Here is a 17,477-nt window from a genome sequence, read left to right on the forward strand (position 1 = left end):
CTTCTTCCCAGGCATCTCTTCTCTGGCCTTGTCATTCACGTACACTCCAACTGTCCCTTGTTCTCATTGCCTTGTCCCATGTGTGGCAGCAAGCGGACCGGGATTGGTACATGATGGATGAGGGATACGATGAGTTCCACAACCCCCTGGCCTACTCCTCCGAGGATTATGTGAGAAGGCGGGAGCAGCACCTGCATAAACAGAAGCAGAAGCGCATTTCGGCTCAGCGGAGGCAGATCAACGAGGTAGGCAGCCCGCAGTAGTCGGAGCTGACTCAGCTGGAGTCGGGGGCACGCCGTGGTGGCACGGTTCGCCTCCCAGTCACTGATGTACCCAGTGTCGCTGTACCTCTGGAGGCAGAGGAGGGGTTGGCTTCAGATAACTTCTAGCTCCTAACTTCTCCTTCTGCAGTCCTTCCTCGAGGGCTGCCGTGGATGAGAACTGATAGGGTGGGTTCTGGCTCTGTGTTCTTGGTATCTCCGCCTGGGGCTGGGGACACTCGGCATGCGTCTGTCTGTATAGAGGTTCTGATATAGATATAAAGGGCTGCTGCTTAGAAAAAATACTGTTGGTGATTTGGGATCAGCAACTCTGCTTTCTAAGGAGCTGCAGGGTACAGAGGCCCGGGATATCTCCATGGCATCCCCTGGCCCTTCTGTCAGGACTTGATGAGTGGACTTGCCAGTGACCTTTCGGGATGCCTTTTGGTTGCAGTCTGAGCGAGGCCTCCTGTTGTGTTGTCACAGGATAACGAGCGCTGGGAGACCAACCGCATGCTCACCAGCGGGGTGGTCCATCGGCTGGAGGTGGACGAGGACTTCGAGGAGGACAGTGCGGCCAAAGTGCATTTGATGGTTCACAACCTGGTTCCTCCCTTTCTTGATGGGCGCATCGTCTTCACCAAGCAGGTGAGGCTCCTGGGGCCCGAGAGAAGCCAGCTTAGGTAGAACTGAAGTGAAAAAAGAAGAGAGGAGAAAAAAGCCCCTTGCCTGATGGGGTAGCAGTCTGTTCCGTTTCCTGGGGCTGCTATGAAGTGGACCTTCCTGTTGAGTTACCCACTAGTGGGGAATTTCTCTTTTTCCTCAACCTTTTGCAGCCAGAGCCGGTGATTCCAGTCAAGGATGCCACTTCTGACTTGGCCATTATTGCTCGAAAAGGCAGTCAGACAGTGCGGAAGCACAGGGAACAGAAGGAACGGAAAAAGGTTGGTTTCTTGTTGTTGGGGGTTAGGCTATCTCTTGTGGGTGTGGGTTTTTTTGTTTTTTGTTTCCTTTTATTGGTCTTTTTTCTTTTTAGAAAAATCATAGTAGCTCTCCCAGGTAGGGTTCTTGGAAGTTCGATGACACTCCCAGAGCAAGAGCAAGCCGTTGGAGGAGGGCATTGTGTTCTTCCACCACGGCCTTAGTGAAGACAACCGCAGGGCCTGATGCTCGGGGAGCTTGAGGTTGAAATGGGGAAGCAGGCTCAGTACCACTGACTTGTGGGGATTCACCACCTGCTGGCTGCAGCGTCTTGTCAAGTGGGATTAATTTTCCATTGACCGAAATCGTGTTACATGATGTTTGGTATTTTTTTCAGGCTCAACACAAACACTGGGAGCTGGCTGGAACCAAGCTAGGAGACATCATGGGTGTCAAAAAAGAGGAAGAGCCAGATAAAGCTCTGACGGAAGATGGTAAAGTGGACTATAGGTAGGAGTCCTGGTTGGCAACGAGCTGTCTCCAAGGAGGACACTTGCTGGGGAATGGGTAGAATTTGTGTTTTGTGAATAGGAAAATCATGTCACTTCGGGTCTTCTGGTCCCTTCTGGTCCCTTCCTCCTGGTCTTTCTCTTCTACCATCTGCGGGTTTTCCTAGATGTTCTTCCTCTTGCCTCCACTGCTACTGCTGTAGGCGCCACCCCTGCCTGCCGGCCTTGAACACCTCACACATACGCCCAGAGGTCTCATGCCAGTCCCGTGGGGTAGATGCTATCCTTCCCGTGTCCTGTGTGCAGCAATGAAGTCCAGGGAGGTTAACTGGTTTGAGGTCACCCGGCTGATAAATGGTACTTTGATGATGATCCCTGGACAGTGGGACTTGGAGCCCAGTATCTTAGCTACTCTGTTTCAGTGTGTTTCAGATGTTCAGTATGGGAGGGTGGGGTTTGCCCCCTTAGATTTCAGTTTAACGGAAGAAGGAATTACTTTTAACTGTGGTTTGAACATTGAAAGGATTGTCTTGTCAGAGAGAGACATCCCTGTTCATAGAGGTTTTTAAACAGATGGTAAAGAGCTGCTTATTGGGGTTCCCACCTTGGCTAGGTGACTGGACTCAAATGTCCCTGGTGAGTCTCGTCCTCTGAACATTCTAAGGTCTTGCCGAAGCAGCATCCGAGTGAATAGTCCTCTGTAACCCTGTGAGAAATGACCCAGGTGAGAAGTCGGTACTACCGATCAGCCCTTGTCAGCCTGTAGTTCATGCAGTCCCATAGGCATTGACTGTTAGCTGACCAGGAGTGATGGTGGAGTTAGAAATACCCATGGGGTGGGCCTGCCAGGGGTCCAGTCTCTCGGGGGAGGGCGAGTGGCAGAGGCACGGACTTCGGCAACACTGAAGCGTTCTCTCTTTGCCGTGCGGTCTGGGGAGAGTCACGTAGTACTTTTGAGTCTAGGCCTGTGTGCATGTGTCAGATACTTGCGTGCTTTCAGTGAAAGCGGTTGGTCAGCACTCAGTGGGTGTGTTTGTTCTCACAATTCTTTGAAAATGAAGCTGCTCAGACTATGCTGTCCTGCCCAGAGGAGAGAGAAGAGGTCTGAGCCGGGTCCGGACACTGTGGCCTCGCCTCCTCCTTTCAGCCCTTCGTGCATCGTGCCAAAACCGCCCCTGGTGTTCTGTACGAGATCCTGAGTGGGTGGGCAAGCTCTTCACGGCTGAGATTTGGCCCATTTGCTAATCTGAGCTCCTGCGCGTCATACTGAGCCCTGTACCTGAGGGTGTTGTGTATGTTGTGGCTTCTCAGGCAGCAGTGCCAGTCCCTGAGGCAGAGGACAGGAGCAGCGTTTCAGGTTGCCTGGCTGCGCGGGGGTCTCAGAGCTTTCTTGTGTCTTGTTGGGGTAGTTCTCATTCTGGGGTGCCGGAAGAAGGGCAGGAGCCCGGTCAGGAAGAACAGCGTGGGAAATTGTGCGGGGTGATGGGGCTCCTTTGTGTTCTCAGGACAGAGCAGAAGTTTGCAGATCACATGAAGAAAAAGAGCGAAGCCAGCAGCGAGTTTGCCAAGAAGAAGTCCATTCTGGAGCAGCGACAGTATCTGCCCATCTTCGCTGTGCAGCAGGAACTTCTGACTATCATCAGGTGATTCCTTCCCGGGCTTGGGACAGCCACTGTTGAGTCAGGTTCCCCTTTGTCTCTTGAATTTACTCAGTAGCTCTTCTGCTTTGGGGCGTTGGATCTGATGGAGAACACGAAGAATTTTTTCTTATCTGATACGGGTGCTCTTGGCTTCTTTGGCCAAAGCCGGCACAACAGCATTGCTTTGATGCAGTTCACTTGTTTAACCCTCCCCAGTCTTCTAGACTTTTTAGGTGGCGTCTCAGTTCTGGGCCGTTCTCCCAGGGAAGTCCACCTTTCCAAGCAGGCTGCTCCTTGGATAGTGATGTGGGCCTAGGAGGTGGCCCCATCCTCTTCAGAGGCTCCCCGGTGGCCTTACACTCAGCACGACTTGCCGTTCATCTTCTTTCCCTTGTAGAGATAACAGCATCGTGATCGTGGTTGGAGAGACAGGGAGCGGTAAGACCACTCAGCTGACGCAGTACTTGCATGAAGACGGTTACACGGACTACGGGATGATCGGGTGCACCCAGCCTCGCCGTGTGGCTGCCATGTCTGTGGCCAAGAGAGTCAGTGAAGAAATGGGGGGCAACCTTGGTGAGGAGGTGAGTGGGTGTGAGGGGTGAGCCGCGTGGCTTCCATCTGGCTGAGCTGATCTGCTAAGGCCTGGACCCAGCACAGGGTGTGCCGGCCATGACCTGGGACCCAGGGCTTCTGAGCCCTCTCTCTCTGACCTTCAGGTGGGTTACGCGATCCGCTTCGAAGACTGCACGTCAGAAAACACCTTGATCAAATACATGACGGACGGGATCCTGCTCCGGGAGTCGCTCCGGGAAGCGGACCTGGATCACTACAGTGCCATCATCATGGATGAGGCCCACGAGCGCTCCCTCAACACTGACGTGCTCTTTGGGCTGCTCCGGGAGGTGAGGGCTTTGGGGTACACTCCGTCTGCACCCTTGGGGCTTTGAGCAGCACGCTGTTGGTAGTGACCCAGGTGCTGCAGGTGGGCTTGGGCTCTCGCCTGGGAGGCTGAGGGGGTCTCTGACAGGCCAGAGTGTCCCCCGAGGCCTCCAGGTTGCCAGGCTCATTCCTGGTGTTGTAGTTCACTCTGTTCTTGTTCAGCTGAGTACTCATGGTTCTCTTGGCTGTGGCTTCCTGGCTTCAGTCTTCAGGAGTCTTAAGGGTCTAATGTGCCAGTCTGTTAGCTTTAGCCTCTGTTTCATTTGGGGGAATGTTGGGCGCCGAGGGTTTTGAATCTCGGGAAGGCTCACACTGACCTTTTCTCTTAGGTGGTGGCTCGGCGCTCAGACCTGAAGCTCATCGTCACGTCAGCCACTATGGATGCAGAGAAATTTGCTGCCTTTTTTGGGAATGTTCCCATCTTCCACATCCCTGGCCGTACCTTCCCTGTTGACATTCTCTTCAGCAAGGTACTGAGGCCTCCTTTTTGAACCAGTCCTGATCTCTGATGAGAACCCAACCCCGTCCGTAGCCCTGAACATACCCCCTCTCTAGCCCCACACCAGTGACTGGTCACCGGTTCCCAGAGGGGTGCCAGCCTGCATTTCCCTTGATAACTGCCCTCTGATTGTGTCCCTGGCTGGTGTTGCAGACCCCGCAGGAGGACTATGTGGAGGCCGCAGTGAAGCAGTCCTTACAAGTGCACCTGTCAGGGGCCCCTGGGGACATCCTTATCTTCATGCCTGGCCAAGAGGACATTGAGGTGTGTGCCTTGGTCATGACTGTGATGAACGGGTAGTGCCCTGCCTGTGAGGGGCTCTGGTGTCTCATGGCTCTCTCTCTGCTGTCAGGTGACCTCAGACCAGATTGTGGAACATCTGGAGGAACTGGAAAATGCACCTGCCTTGGCTGTGCTGCCCATCTACTCCCAGCTACCATCCGACCTCCAGGCTAAAATCTTCCAGAAGGTGCAATAGCAAGAAAGTCTGTTCTGGGTCCCCACCTTTGGGTCTCCCTGGATTCTCCCCAGGGAGGCTGAGAGAGAGAAGGTGTTACTTTTCTGGCAGGGATGGGGGTGTTCTTTCCCCTGTAGAGTCTTTCCTACTTGCGGGCCTATAGCCTGCCCTCCTGTACATCCTGCCCGGCTCTAGGCTCCAGATGGCGTTCGGAAGTGTATCGTTGCCACCAACATTGCTGAGACGTCTCTGACTGTCGATGGCATCATGTTTGTTATTGACTCTGGTTATTGCAAATTAAAGGTAAGGAACGACACGGGCCCTGGGGCCCCGGGACATCACAGTAACTCAGTTGGGGGGAGGGCAGGCCCTGGGTCCTCAGCCCATAGAGGCGGGATGGACTCAGAAGTGCTGGTACTATTTCAGAGGCTAGTATTTGAGTGCTGATTTTGCCATGCACTTGACCGATTTAATCCTAGTGATCACACCACGAAGTAGATGATTTAGTAACTCAGTAGAGATTACAGAGCTGATATTCGTCAGGGAGATTTTTTAAGTTTCCTGGCTTCAAAAGGATGGCTGTTGGCATTGCTAAAACACCATGCTCTGTGATGTGTTGCAGCCTGGGCTGTCTTTGTCTCAGAGATGCCTCTCCTTTGCCCCTTGCTCTCTCCTTTATCAGCCCTTTACTGTTTCCCCTCCCAAGGTCTTCAACCCCAGGATCGGCATGGATGCTCTACAGATCTACCCCATCAGCCAGGCCAATGCTAACCAGAGGTCGGGGCGCGCTGGCCGGACGGGCCCAGGTCAGTGTTTCAGGTAGGAGCCCTGTGCTAGCCTGCTTTCTGGGGCAGTACCGGGATTGCGGAGTGTGGAGCTGGGGCAGTGGGTGCTGGACTGTGATCCCGCACAGGGATGCTGGCCCCAGGATCCCTGAGGCTGGGCACGGGTGGCAGGACTGCCACCTGTTGGTCTTCTCATCATCCCCTGCCGAGTGGAAGCAGCCTTTCCAGGCACCTGTGAGGTGTGAGCGGCTTTGGGTTTCAGGCAGCCCTGAGTGGCAGTGGAGCCCAGGGCACTTCCCTTTGAGGGTAGATATGAACAGATTTATGGGGTTCTGCAGGAGTTTTCTTTTTCATTGCTTCTAATTTTTAGAAATACTCACTACAAAAATCCAGAAAGTACAGAAAACTGTAAAGAAAACAAAAGCAAGCCATGATTCTAGTCCCGGGCTCATTGGTTCCAGAAATAAAACACATGTGTAGGCTCATTGGTTCCAGAAATAAAACACATGTGTAGGAGACTCCAGCAGAAGCGTGAACTGGCGGGACTGAATTTTGAATGCGTGGAAATTCGGGATGAAGTTGGCCTCCATCCCCGTGGCTTTCAGCTCTTCCAGCCTTTCCGGGGCGTGGGCACTGGGGAGAGTTGAGCAGCACGGCTCGTCCCCCAGGGGGATGCCCGCGCAAGCGTTGGGCCTGTTGGAGATTCAGCAGGGCCTGGTGTTCTCCCCGGCAGGCTCTACACCCAGAGCGCCTACAAGAACGAGCTCCTGACCACCACGGTGCCTGAGATCCAGAGGACCAACCTGGCCAACGTGGTGCTGCTGCTCAAGTCCCTTGGCGTGCAGGACCTGCTGCAGTTCCATTTCATGGACCCTCCACCTGAGGACAACATGCTCAACTCCATGTATCAGCTCTGGATCCTCGGGGCCCTGGACAACACCGGTGCGCGGGCCCCGGCGGCTGGGAGAGAGATGGGGTTCTCTCTGGACCTCACTGCGTCCCCTCAATGTCTGGATTTGCCCCTCTCCCAGGTGGTCTGACCTCAACAGGTCGGCTGATGGTGGAGTTCCCACTGGACCCGGCGCTGTCCAAGATGCTGATTGTGTCCTGTGACATGGGCTGCAGCTCAGAGATCCTGCTCATCGTGTCCATGCTCTCCGTGCCGGCCATCTTCTACAGGCCCAAGGTGGGGACATGGTGTCCCGTGCTTCTACCCCAGCGGCCGCAGCGCAAGTCCTGGGGCTTGAGGAAGGACTAGAGGGAACTGGTTTCTTCTTGTATTATTAACATGGGATGGAGGGACAGGAGTCAGAACTTTCAAAGAATAATGTTACTGTTTTCTGGTAAGCAGTTTGGGGTGAGGGAAAGCCTGGGCTACACGAGGGGTTCTCAGAAAGTGATTTGGGAATTGGCAAGAACCTTTTTTATCTTCCAGTGTAATTGTGTCTCAGCCCTCAGGTTTTAGAGTAAATATTTTGTTACAAGCTGCGTTATTTTCCGTGTTGTCAAGGTCACATATCGATGTGTTTGAAGTTGTGTGTGCAGGCAGGTGCAGGGTCTTCTCAAAGGGCCTGGACTGCCTGTGCTCAGAGTAAAGGTCCCTTTTCCTTTCTAGGGCCGAGAGGAGGAGAGCGATCAGATCCGGGAGAAGTTTGCTGTCCCCGAGAGTGATCATTTGACCTACCTGAATGTCTACCTGCAGTGGAAGAATAATAACTACTCCACCATCTGGTGTAACGATCATTTTATCCATGCCAAGGCCATGCGGAAGGTAGGGGCAGTAGCCCAGATGAGCAGGATGTTGGGGTGAGGGGTGGTAGGGAGCAAGAGGGGAGGGCTCGCTCCTTCTCCACTCCGTGTCCTGCTCTAGGTCCGGGAGGTACGGGCTCAGCTCAAGGACATCATGGTACAGCAGCGGATGAGCCTGGCCTCGTGTGGCACTGACTGGGACATCGTCAGGAAGTGTATCTGTGCAGCCTATTTCCACCAGGCGGCCAAACTCAAGGTGAGCCTGGAGAAGCCTGGTTGTGGCCCCTTCCTGGCCTGGTAATTGTTCCAGGGCAAAGGTCTTTCTCATTGTCCAGTCCTACACATCTGGGCTTTCCCCACCAAGGCCCTGTGTCAAGACAAGGGATGCAGTGGCTGCCCACATGAGGTGTGATTTCTTGATGTGGCTACCTATTACGTCTCTTCCCTAGGGAATTGGGGAGTATGTGAATATCCGGACAGGGATGCCCTGCCACCTGCACCCCACCAGCTCTCTCTTTGGAATGGGCTATACCCCAGACTATATAGTGTATCACGAGCTGGTCATGACCACCAAGGTGAGTCTTTTCTGACACAGCTTGCATGACGTAGGCTTACCTGGCTGGGCCAGGCCTCTGTAACCCTTCCTTGCCTTCCAGTAGGAGCTTTGAGCTTGGGAGACATGAGGCCACATGTGTTGCTTTGAGGGGAGTTGAGAGATTGGTTTTCAGTTGGGTTTGGGGGAGGCTTATGTAGAATTAATCTTTAGATGACAGTGGCCTCAGCTGCGCCAATGGATTGTTTCCTGCTTCCTGCCTGGGTTAAGCAACCCCTCTTGGTGTCATGAGAAGGGCTTTCTGAGGGTCTAGGCCTTTTCTTTTGGATACTAGAGGGCCTGTTTTCAAGCATGGAGAAATTTGCATGAGAGAAAGGATTAAAATTCCGGTGTCTAGGGCTTGTGTCTGCCTTTTTCAGCCTCAGAGGGCTGGGAGTCAGTCCCTTCCCACATAGGCCCTAATTGTGGAACTGCTGTGGAAAGCACAGCCCAAAGCATTGGCCCTTCTGTGAAGACCACTTTGTGATCCTTCCGCCTGCAGGAGTACATGCAGTGTGTGACTGCCGTGGATGGCGAGTGGCTGGCGGAGCTGGGCCCCATGTTCTACAGTGTGAAACAGGCGGGGAAGTCTCGGCAGGTAAGGGCCCCGCAGGTTCCATGGAGGTTTTGTTTGCCTCCATGGGTGGGACCCATTTTTTGCTTAGCCTGGTATTGAAGACATGTCATCATCTGAATCCTACCTTCCTTACGTCTCTCTCAAACACATAAGCTGGGATCAAGCCAGATTGGTCTGTTAGATTGCCCCCATCTGCTCCAGTTGCTTGCTTGGCCGAGCTTTTTTTTTTTTTTTTTTTTTCCTTTTTATGATTTTATTTACTTATTCTGAGGGAGTAGGGACAGGGAGAGAATCTCAGGTGGACTCTGCCTTGAGCTCGGAGCCCAATGCTGGACTCGATTCCATGACACTGAGATCATGACCCGAGCTGAAATCGAGAGTTTGATGCTTAACCAACTGGGCCACCCAGGTCTTTTTAAAAAAAAACAAAAAACTTATTATTAGAAAGTCCAGATATTCATAAAAGCATAAAAAACAGTATAGGGAGCCATCATGAATTCATCACCTGCTTGCCATAATGATCAACATTGGTCAGTCTTGTTTGGCTTATTCCTACCATCCTCCACACACTCATTTTTTTTCCTGGAAAAAAATTTTTTTTTTCCTGGAAAAATTTTAAAGCGCATTTCAGACACATTATTTCACCAGTATAAACTTGAGTAAGCATCTTGTTTAAAACTTACTTGTTTTTAAATGTTTTTAAAATGTCACTTTATTTGTTTTTAAAATGTAACTTTTGTGCCATTATTGTTTAACAGAATTAATCCTAATTAATTAACAGAATTAATTAATGTTCTAAGTTTCCAGTTTTTATTCATATTTCTCCTTTTATCCCAAAGATAACTTTTTATGAATGATCTGTTTGGATTAGTATCTGAACATGACAATTAGTTGTTATATGTGTTAAGTCTTTTATTCTAGAGCATGTTCTGCCCCCATTCTTTATAATGGCATTGATTTATTGGAGAAACCAGGTCATTTCTAGAATGGTCCATGTTCTGTATTTGGTTAGTTGCTTTTTCATGATGGTGTTTAACTTGTGCCTCTCTTCCATTTTAATTTTATACACCAGAAATTAATTTCAAGGCCTGATAGAATTCAGGTTTAGCTGTTTTGGGCAAAGATGCATAAATGCATGTGGTGTTGTGAACATCCTTCTAGATCTTGTCAGGAAGCACGTCAGGTCTGGTGGTCCCACTTTTGAGGATGCTAAGCTTGATCAGTGGTTCTGCCCGATCCCGCCAGTAGAAGTTCTCTAGCTGCTGCTCCGTCTCCCCGTGGTCTTACTGTCTATGGACAGCGACTGCCTAGAGCTAGGATTCAGGGCTGCAGAAGGTGGCAGGGCTCCTGCTTCTCCTCTTGTCAGTACTGTCTGTGTTGGGCTGGCACACATCTTCCTTGTGCGTATTTTTCCCAGCCAGGTGGTCATGTCTCCCTAGTTTCCTGTACCTCCTGGCATCACTGTGCACTTGGTAAGAGAGTGAAAGTACTTACTGAATTGAATGGAAGGCATGACAGGGTTCGGACTGAATTGTGCAGTGTCTGGCTTGACTCAATGAGGAGAATAGGCTTCAGCCTCAAAAGACAAGGCAGCCTTCGTGCTGGGGTACAGAGCCATATGGCCCCAGCTCTGGAAGCTGACCCAGAGAACACAGCACCTGGCTTGTGGCAGGGTGTGGATGAGGCCTCACCACCTGCCGGTCGGTCCCCGGTCCATCTCTCACTTTTCTAGGAGAACCGCCGACGGGCCAAAGAGGAGGCCTCTGCCATGGAGGAGGAGATGGCACTGGCTGAGGAGCAGCTGCGAGCCCGGCGGCAAGAGCAGGAAAAGCGCAGCCCCCTGGGCAGTGTCCGGTGAGCTTCGGCCTAGGAACCCTGGCTGGGATGGAGCCTGTCTGTGGGAGGCTCTGGGGACCAGCCTGAGAGACCGAGCAGGTCCCGACGCAGGGTTGCGATTTAAGACAAGTTGAGTGTAGGGCTGAATCGTGACAGAAGTTGACCGGTCCCACATGGAGGCATCGGAGGAGTTCTAGACACACTGTCTCCGGTGGTGATATGTCTGCAACTCCTGGTCCCTGTCATGTTGTTCTAAGGCCTGCGGTTGGCTGGAGAAGTTCCAGCTTCACTGACAAGTGAGAACTTGGAAATCACGGTGGGGATGGGAGGAGAGCCTGGGAGCCTTGGAGAATTGGTATCTGTGTCTCTGCTGGCCCGGAGTTGGGTCAGACTTCACAGGTGAAGGGCACAGTTTTCCGCAAGACTGCCTTCACTTCAGACCCCAGCTGCAAGTTGGGGAGTTGCCGGTCACTCTTAACCAATTTGCTACAAATTTGGGGGTCCCCGAGGACTTCCCCATGTTCAATAATTTTCTAAAATAACTCATAGAACTCAGGAAGGTACCGTGTTTATGATTACAGTTTTATTATAGCCGAAGGATACAAGTCAGAACCAGCCCAATGGAGGGACACAGAGAATGAGGTCTGTGACAGTCCCGCATGCGAAGCCTCCATTGTCCTCAGGGCCCCACGACCCTCCTGGCATGCTGGGGTGTGGATAGTCTGCACAGAGCACTGCTGGCCAGGGAAGCTGCCAGAGCTTCAGTGTCCAGTGTTTTATTGGGGTTTCATTCATGGGCGTGAATGGTTGAGTAAACATCCGTGTGGTTGACTCACTCCCCAGCCTCCTCCTTTCCACAGAGGCTGGGCTGATACCACAGGGTCACATTACAGCCCTGAATCATCCTGAATCATCTCGTTAGGAGAAATTATTAGATGCGGTCTGAGGGCCCGCCGGGAGTAACAGACATTCAGTCCCACGGGTTTAGAGATTGCCTCCCAGGACCTGGGGACAGATGCATGGGTGGTTCATTGGTAGAATTCTCAGCACCTGGAGACCAAGGCCAGTTAGATTCTTTATTAGACAGATGGAGTGGCAGCCTGGTGAGGTGACTGGAAGGCTGCTTCCACAGCTCACCTAGGAGGTATGAAAGGATTTATTAAAAGAGCTACCTCTCAACAGTCCTTGGTGGATATCAGAATGAGGTGATATTTTATTCTGCTCCCCATTACAAATGAGAAAGGCAGCTGGGGTGGAAATGTGCTGGAGGAGAAGACCTCTCAGTCCCAAAGCCTGCTTACACACCACTTAGAAACAGCAAGGCCTTGGGCTCCTCGTCCTCCTGGGCATCCTGGTTGGAGTGAGCAGCAGCGTGATTCCTCATCCTTCGTTCTGTGTCTCCAGGTCTACAAAGATCTACACTCCAGGCCGGAAGGAGCAAGGTGAACCCATGACCCCTCGCCGCACACCAGCCCGCTTTGGGCTCTGAGCTGAGGCTTTGTCTGCAGAGGATGCAGCCGTGTATGGAGTCCTGAGCCCCATGGCTAGAGCACCTGGGGCCTGCCACCAAACCCTCTCATCTGCGCGCTTTCATCTGTGTACGTCATGGCCCCTGGGGGAAGCTGCGGCAGGGGCCAGCTCTGCAACGGGGAGGAGGAGTTCCTCAGTGCAGGCCTGGGTGCAGAGCAGCAGAGAGCGGCCAGGGCCGTAAGAGGGGGCCGGACCCATCGTATCCAAATAAACCATTCCCGGGATGCTTGGTGTATAAATGACGTGGCCGTGACTATGGTTTTTTAAATTCTGTGTAAAGCAGCAAAATAGAGCTAGAGGGAATTGTAATTTGGTTATAATTCAGGATTTGGAAATAAATTTATTGTTTGTAAAATGTTATTGCATTTCAGACTGTTCCTTTTTCCCTCACTGCCCTAAATCACATAATAGGTAAGAAGATGGGCAGGACTCTGACTTGACTTTCCTTGGGTGGATCCTTCTAAAACCTCGGCTCGCCTTACTTCTATCCTCTGGGTAGTGCCTCTTTGAGGCGGTTGGCAGATGGGACGTGGCTACAGGGAAGCATAATGGCCTGGGGCCCCGGGCAGGTTGAACTCTGAGGGTGCCTTGCTCTTCCCGAGGCTGGTGGGCCAGGCAAGGCTGGCCAGGGGCCAGGTGGGAAGTTGATGGGCAGCCGTGTGCCCTCTGCTCTTCCCCAGGGGTGCGTTCGTGACTCTATTGCTCAGAATGGCAGAAGTTCCTGCTCTGCATGCGGAAGGGTGATGTATTGGCAAAAATAGTATAAGACATTGCTTATTGATTTTCACATAAAAGATGATCCTTGCTGGATCATCTAGTCCTTTCTCTTATGAAGCAGCCTAGATCTGCTGAGGTGGCTTTTTGGGTATTTGGCCTTTCGTATCACCCACGGTCCTTATTTTGTGATCACCTGGGATGGGGCTTCTGCCAGGCATGCTGGTTACAAGGTTCTGTGTTGGCGCTGAACAGCTGCTAACTGATGGGCTTGGCCTGGGGCTCAGAAGCACCTTGAACGCAGGCCAGCCGCACTCAGCTCCAGCCTCTTGGGTCATGCTGCTCACTATTACTTCTATTCCTTTTCTCACATTGTCCCTGGGATGTAGATTTAAAATTTAAGTCAGTTTTATGGATGAGTTTGGAAGCCTGGCTTCACCAGCCAGCACCAGCCACCACCTCTAATTCCATTCTTTTTACCTCTAACTGCCTTTATTGGGAATTCAGGTAGAAACTGACTTTTCATGGCTCTGGACTGAAGAGAGGGCTCCTGGCTGCTCATCTGGGAAGGCTTCTAATCTTGGCATCGGGAGGGCTAGCAGAACGTGTCTACCTGCTCTGTGGAAAGAAGTAAGCTGGGTATGTGATCTCATTACAGACTTGGGCTAGGGATGCAACAGAACAGGTCAAAAACTGAGGTTCCAGTGAATATGGCTTTGTTAGTAACAGGCTGTGACCTTGGCCATGAGCTTACCTTCAAGTTCCCTAGGTCACAAAAATGAAGCCAGAGGTTATGAAAACCATGGGTCAACCCAGCCTTCTCATTTAAAAACAAGGAATACATACAGGTGCCACAGGCTGTTTGGGGAGGGTCTCCGCCTCCCAGCAGCACTTCCTGAATCTTCTTTGGCGTTGGGACTTCTGCACAAGAGTCTCTCTGGACCTCTGTCTCTAATGTTTTCTTTAATTTATGGACCTTTTCCATTCAGATCCACCTTAAAATTCCTTCCGGCTTTATACTCTGATTCTTACCACTCTTTCTCAGATAATAACCAATTTTTGCCCCCAGAGATAAAAAAGCATGTCTGTGACAACAGCCCTGAAGTGGGTTCTGGGGACTGGCCTTCAGGCTTCCTGGCGTGAGGGAACAGTGAGGCCGAAGAACTGGACATCTTTCTGGGGGCCTCCTCTTGCTCTCAGTCACGTGCATCTCCGTAAATGCCTAGTTGATGGTAATGGCACTTTAGAGACATTAAAGATGTCAGCATTTGAGGGTCTCAGGCTGAGATGGGGGCTCATTCTAGGGAGCCCAGAGCTTGCTTGCCAGGTCCCACCTAACAACATCCTCTACCTGACCGGTTCATTTGTCACACTCGATGAAGCTACACTGACACATTATCCCACAGACCCCAGGCTTTACGTGAGGGTTCACTCCTGATGTTACATACTCCATGGGTTTGGGAAATGTACAATGACGTGAAACCGGCACTACTGTATCATACAGAGACCATTTCTACTATTAGCTATCCAAACTACTTTTTAGAAACCCCTTTGGTTATTTATTTATTTATTTTTAAAGAATTATGGTTAGCTTTTCTGGCCTTTGCCTTATCTTTAGAGAAACTGCATTTCCCTAAGTTCAACCCCTCTACCCCATCAGATCTCCCCGGCTGCACTTCAAAGGCCAGATGGCTAGATGACATGTCCATGTTTTTCTAGCTCTGCTGCTCCTTTGCTCCCCATAGCTCACTACCTGCCCTGCTCTGGTGGAATGACCCCACAAGAAGTGAAAGATAACTTTGAAAAAATGTACCACATTCAAAGTATCCAGCTACTACTGTCCAGCCAGTAAATATGATACATTTTCATAAATATAGGGACAAAATGCTTTTTTTTTTTCAGTAGACTGTATTGGGGATTTTAATGACGTTGAAATTTTGTTTGAATAAATGGGCCACAGACTAGAAGCAGGAAATCATTTCATTAGTACCAGGTTCTTCACTTTTTGTTTCCTCTGGAAAATATATCCTTACTCTAAACCTGATGGGGATACACAGTCAAAAATAAGCACAAACAAGCAGACAACAACTGTCGCAGCAGAGACTACCAGAGATGCCCATCATTCCTGCCCCAACGCTGCACTTTCCTTATTTGCCCTTGCCAAGTACTGGCAGGGACATGCTATTTAACATGTCTTGGCTTTTGTCTGGCTGGGGAAGGAGGCAAGAATATTTAAGAATCTTTACCAACTAGTGGGTTTCTTCACTTCTCCTGCGCCCCCCACCCCGGGACACAAACTCATTTCTTTCTCTTACTTTACCTTAGTAGCTAATTTCCTACAGACCAAGAATATAAATTCCAGACATGTATTCAGTTTAACAAAATCCTACAGCTAAAATAGTTTAGCTGTCCTTGGAGTTTGTTGTAATGGAATTGTATTGAGTTGGCTGGGGAGAAAAATAAAATTGTTAAAGGAGAAATGCAATATGGCGGAAAGAAAGCAGATGGCTATGTCCCTCCTCCGTTCAGAAAATGCATCACTCATGTCTCTTCCTTTCTTTTGGGTCTCGGGATTACTTCCCTTTTTGAGGTTTTTAAGTTTTTTTTTTTCTTGCATTCCAGGCACATAGAAAAAATAAGGGGGAGCTAATTATCTATTGTTGGCTTAAAAACTAATCCCAACAATCCAGAAACTTGCTTTGAGAATTATAGATTTCCCGTATATATGAAAGACACTGTGTCTTTTAGAATCCAGAGAAAACAGGGATGAACATGTTGCTGTGGGCTGGAGGGGGCAAAGATGTCTGCAAGACGCCAAGAGCTCACGGAGACTGCTATGCTCATGTCTTTATTTTAGAATTTGGGTCTGGAGATGGTAGTATGGTTCCAATGCTCACTCCACTGCAGAAAGTGGACAAAACTCAATAAAATGTTAGCATCTTGCAAAACAGGCAGGGACCTTGATGCATTCTGTAAGAGCTGATCCAGGTCAAGAGAGAGGGACAGAAAATCACTGTCCTCTGAAAAACGTACGTGGAAATGATGCCCAGGACAAGGTGCTGATTCTAGCAATATGAGGAACCTGAGGGAACAGGGAGGAAATGACAATCTTGATTTGAGGAGAAATTAATGAGATGATTCCTCAAGGACTGGCCTCATGGCTGGGCAGCTCAGTTGTGGGGTGACTTCTTCCCTTTGGGGAAACATGGGGTCTACAGGTGACAGAAAAGGTAGTTATGGATCCAGGCTATACAGGGGATCAGGGTGCTCTTATTGAGTTTTCAGAACACATTATAGGAGGAAGATGTTTATTCTGGCTGTCTCCCTCTTGTCCCCACACTTCCCAAAAGGGACTGGGTCAGGGGAAGGGATAGGTCTGAGATACGAGGCACTTGGCTATCATCAAAGAGTCTTAGATCAGAATGAGCCTTAATTCACTCACCTCTTCCCTCAACAAATGAGGAAACAGTGATCTCTGGTCCAGCGTAGCTAGAAGTTCTGTCCCCCAGTTCCTACTTTGAATTCCCAATTTAATGATCTCTTCTTAAGAAATACTATCAGGCTGTTATTTTTTTTTTTTTTTTTGGAACCATGGGACTAAGAAAGACAATATTATGTAAGTAGCAAAAGACAAATGGCAGACATACCTGAGCAGTGGGGTATCCCGACAAACTTGGTGATGTCCATTCTTTGGGTCATGTCCTGGGTTGTACCCCTCCAGCCCAAGGTGGCACACACTTTTCCCTTCTGTATGGGCTCCGTCTTGCTTGGGCCCAGGGCTTTGGTGTATAGCCTTGGGTGCCCGGTTTTCAGCTTCTTCTCCTCTATCTCAGTCTTCAGTTTCTTGTTTTCCTGCTGCAGATGGACCATTACATTGTGGAGGTGGCTGGGGAAGGAGGGAAGGACAGGAGTTGTTTGGTCTGCTTCAGCATCTTTGTTCCCCACTTTACCAAGGACAGATAAAGGCACCACAGGAAGGAGGGCCAGTGACATGCAAGTCCTTTCAGAGCTGGTGCTCTCATGTTCCATAGAAATGAAGGTCTATGTGTATCTCCTGGAAGAAGCCCAGGCCCAGGGTCAGGGTGGACCCAAAACCAGTACTTCTGAGACACTGCATCATGTCAGCTCAGGGCTGGTTTTCATATCTGTCAGATGGGGACAGTTGAGTCTGATCTGCCTTCTGTGCTTCATATAAAGCTCCAGTTTGACAAATGATAGAAATTTGATTTGAAGAGCTGGAAGGCTGTCATGAAAAATCCCATGTGCCTGGGCTATCCCGGCTGTGCCGGGGAAACACTCTCATCCAGTTCTGATGCCAAAGCCAAGTTCTTTCCCCTCCCTTTGCTGGAAGGTTAAGAGCCCAGGGAATCCCAGCTCTGTTGAGAGCTTGGGGAAGTAACTTGTCCCCATCTTATGGATGAAGAAATGGTGGCAGTTTGATGTAGGCGAGGTGAAAGAACTTAGCA

At 50.4% G+C, this 17,477-nt stretch overlaps 2 protein-coding genes across 4 annotated transcripts in view; one reads left to right on the forward strand and one right to left on the reverse strand.

The window, feature by feature from the left end:
- DHX38 (DEAH-box helicase 38) overlaps window positions 1-12,657 on the forward strand; it is an 18,526-nt gene extending 5,869 nt beyond the window's left edge. For all 3 annotated transcript variants that reach the window (XM_080828204.1, XM_080828203.1, XM_080828205.1), the window contains 20 exons: window positions 90-245; window positions 747-908; window positions 1,097-1,204; window positions 1,579-1,691; window positions 3,196-3,333; window positions 3,728-3,914; window positions 4,050-4,235; window positions 4,602-4,742; window positions 4,925-5,035; window positions 5,124-5,240; window positions 5,424-5,531; window positions 5,935-6,047; window positions 6,747-6,955; window positions 7,045-7,199; window positions 7,629-7,784; window positions 7,884-8,018; window positions 8,212-8,337; window positions 8,857-8,952; window positions 10,664-10,785; window positions 12,172-12,657. In XM_080828204.1, the coding sequence (XP_080684330.1) occupies window positions 90-245; window positions 747-908; window positions 1,097-1,204; window positions 1,579-1,691; window positions 3,196-3,333; window positions 3,728-3,914; window positions 4,050-4,235; window positions 4,602-4,742; window positions 4,925-5,035; window positions 5,124-5,240; window positions 5,424-5,531; window positions 5,935-6,047; window positions 6,747-6,955; window positions 7,045-7,199; window positions 7,629-7,784; window positions 7,884-8,018; window positions 8,212-8,337; window positions 8,857-8,952; window positions 10,664-10,785; window positions 12,172-12,256 (2,724 nt within the window). In that variant the 3' untranslated portion in view covers window positions 12,257-12,657. The remainder of the gene's footprint in view (window positions 1-89; window positions 246-746; window positions 909-1,096; window positions 1,205-1,578; window positions 1,692-3,195; window positions 3,334-3,727; window positions 3,915-4,049; window positions 4,236-4,601; window positions 4,743-4,924; window positions 5,036-5,123; window positions 5,241-5,423; window positions 5,532-5,934; window positions 6,048-6,746; window positions 6,956-7,044; window positions 7,200-7,628; window positions 7,785-7,883; window positions 8,019-8,211; window positions 8,338-8,856; window positions 8,953-10,663; window positions 10,786-12,171) is intronic.
- A 3,187-nt stretch (window positions 12,658-15,844) lies between these two features.
- Window positions 15,845-17,477, reverse strand: part of PMFBP1 (polyamine modulated factor 1 binding protein 1) — a gene marked incomplete at its 5' end in the record, with an annotated part of 44,028 nt that continues 42,395 nt past the window's right edge. Inside the window, 2 exons of the mRNA XM_080828207.1 lie at window positions 15,845-16,093; window positions 16,659-16,897. Of these exons, the coding sequence (XP_080684333.1) occupies window positions 16,077-16,093; window positions 16,659-16,897 (256 nt within the window). The 3' untranslated portion in view covers window positions 15,845-16,076. The remainder of the gene's footprint in view (window positions 16,094-16,658; window positions 16,898-17,477) is intronic.

The sequence above is a fragment of the Martes martes genome (assembly GCF_963455335.1).
Source record: "Martes martes genome assembly, chromosome: 17".
Classification (NCBI taxonomy): Eukaryota; Metazoa; Chordata; class Mammalia; order Carnivora; family Mustelidae; genus Martes; species Martes martes.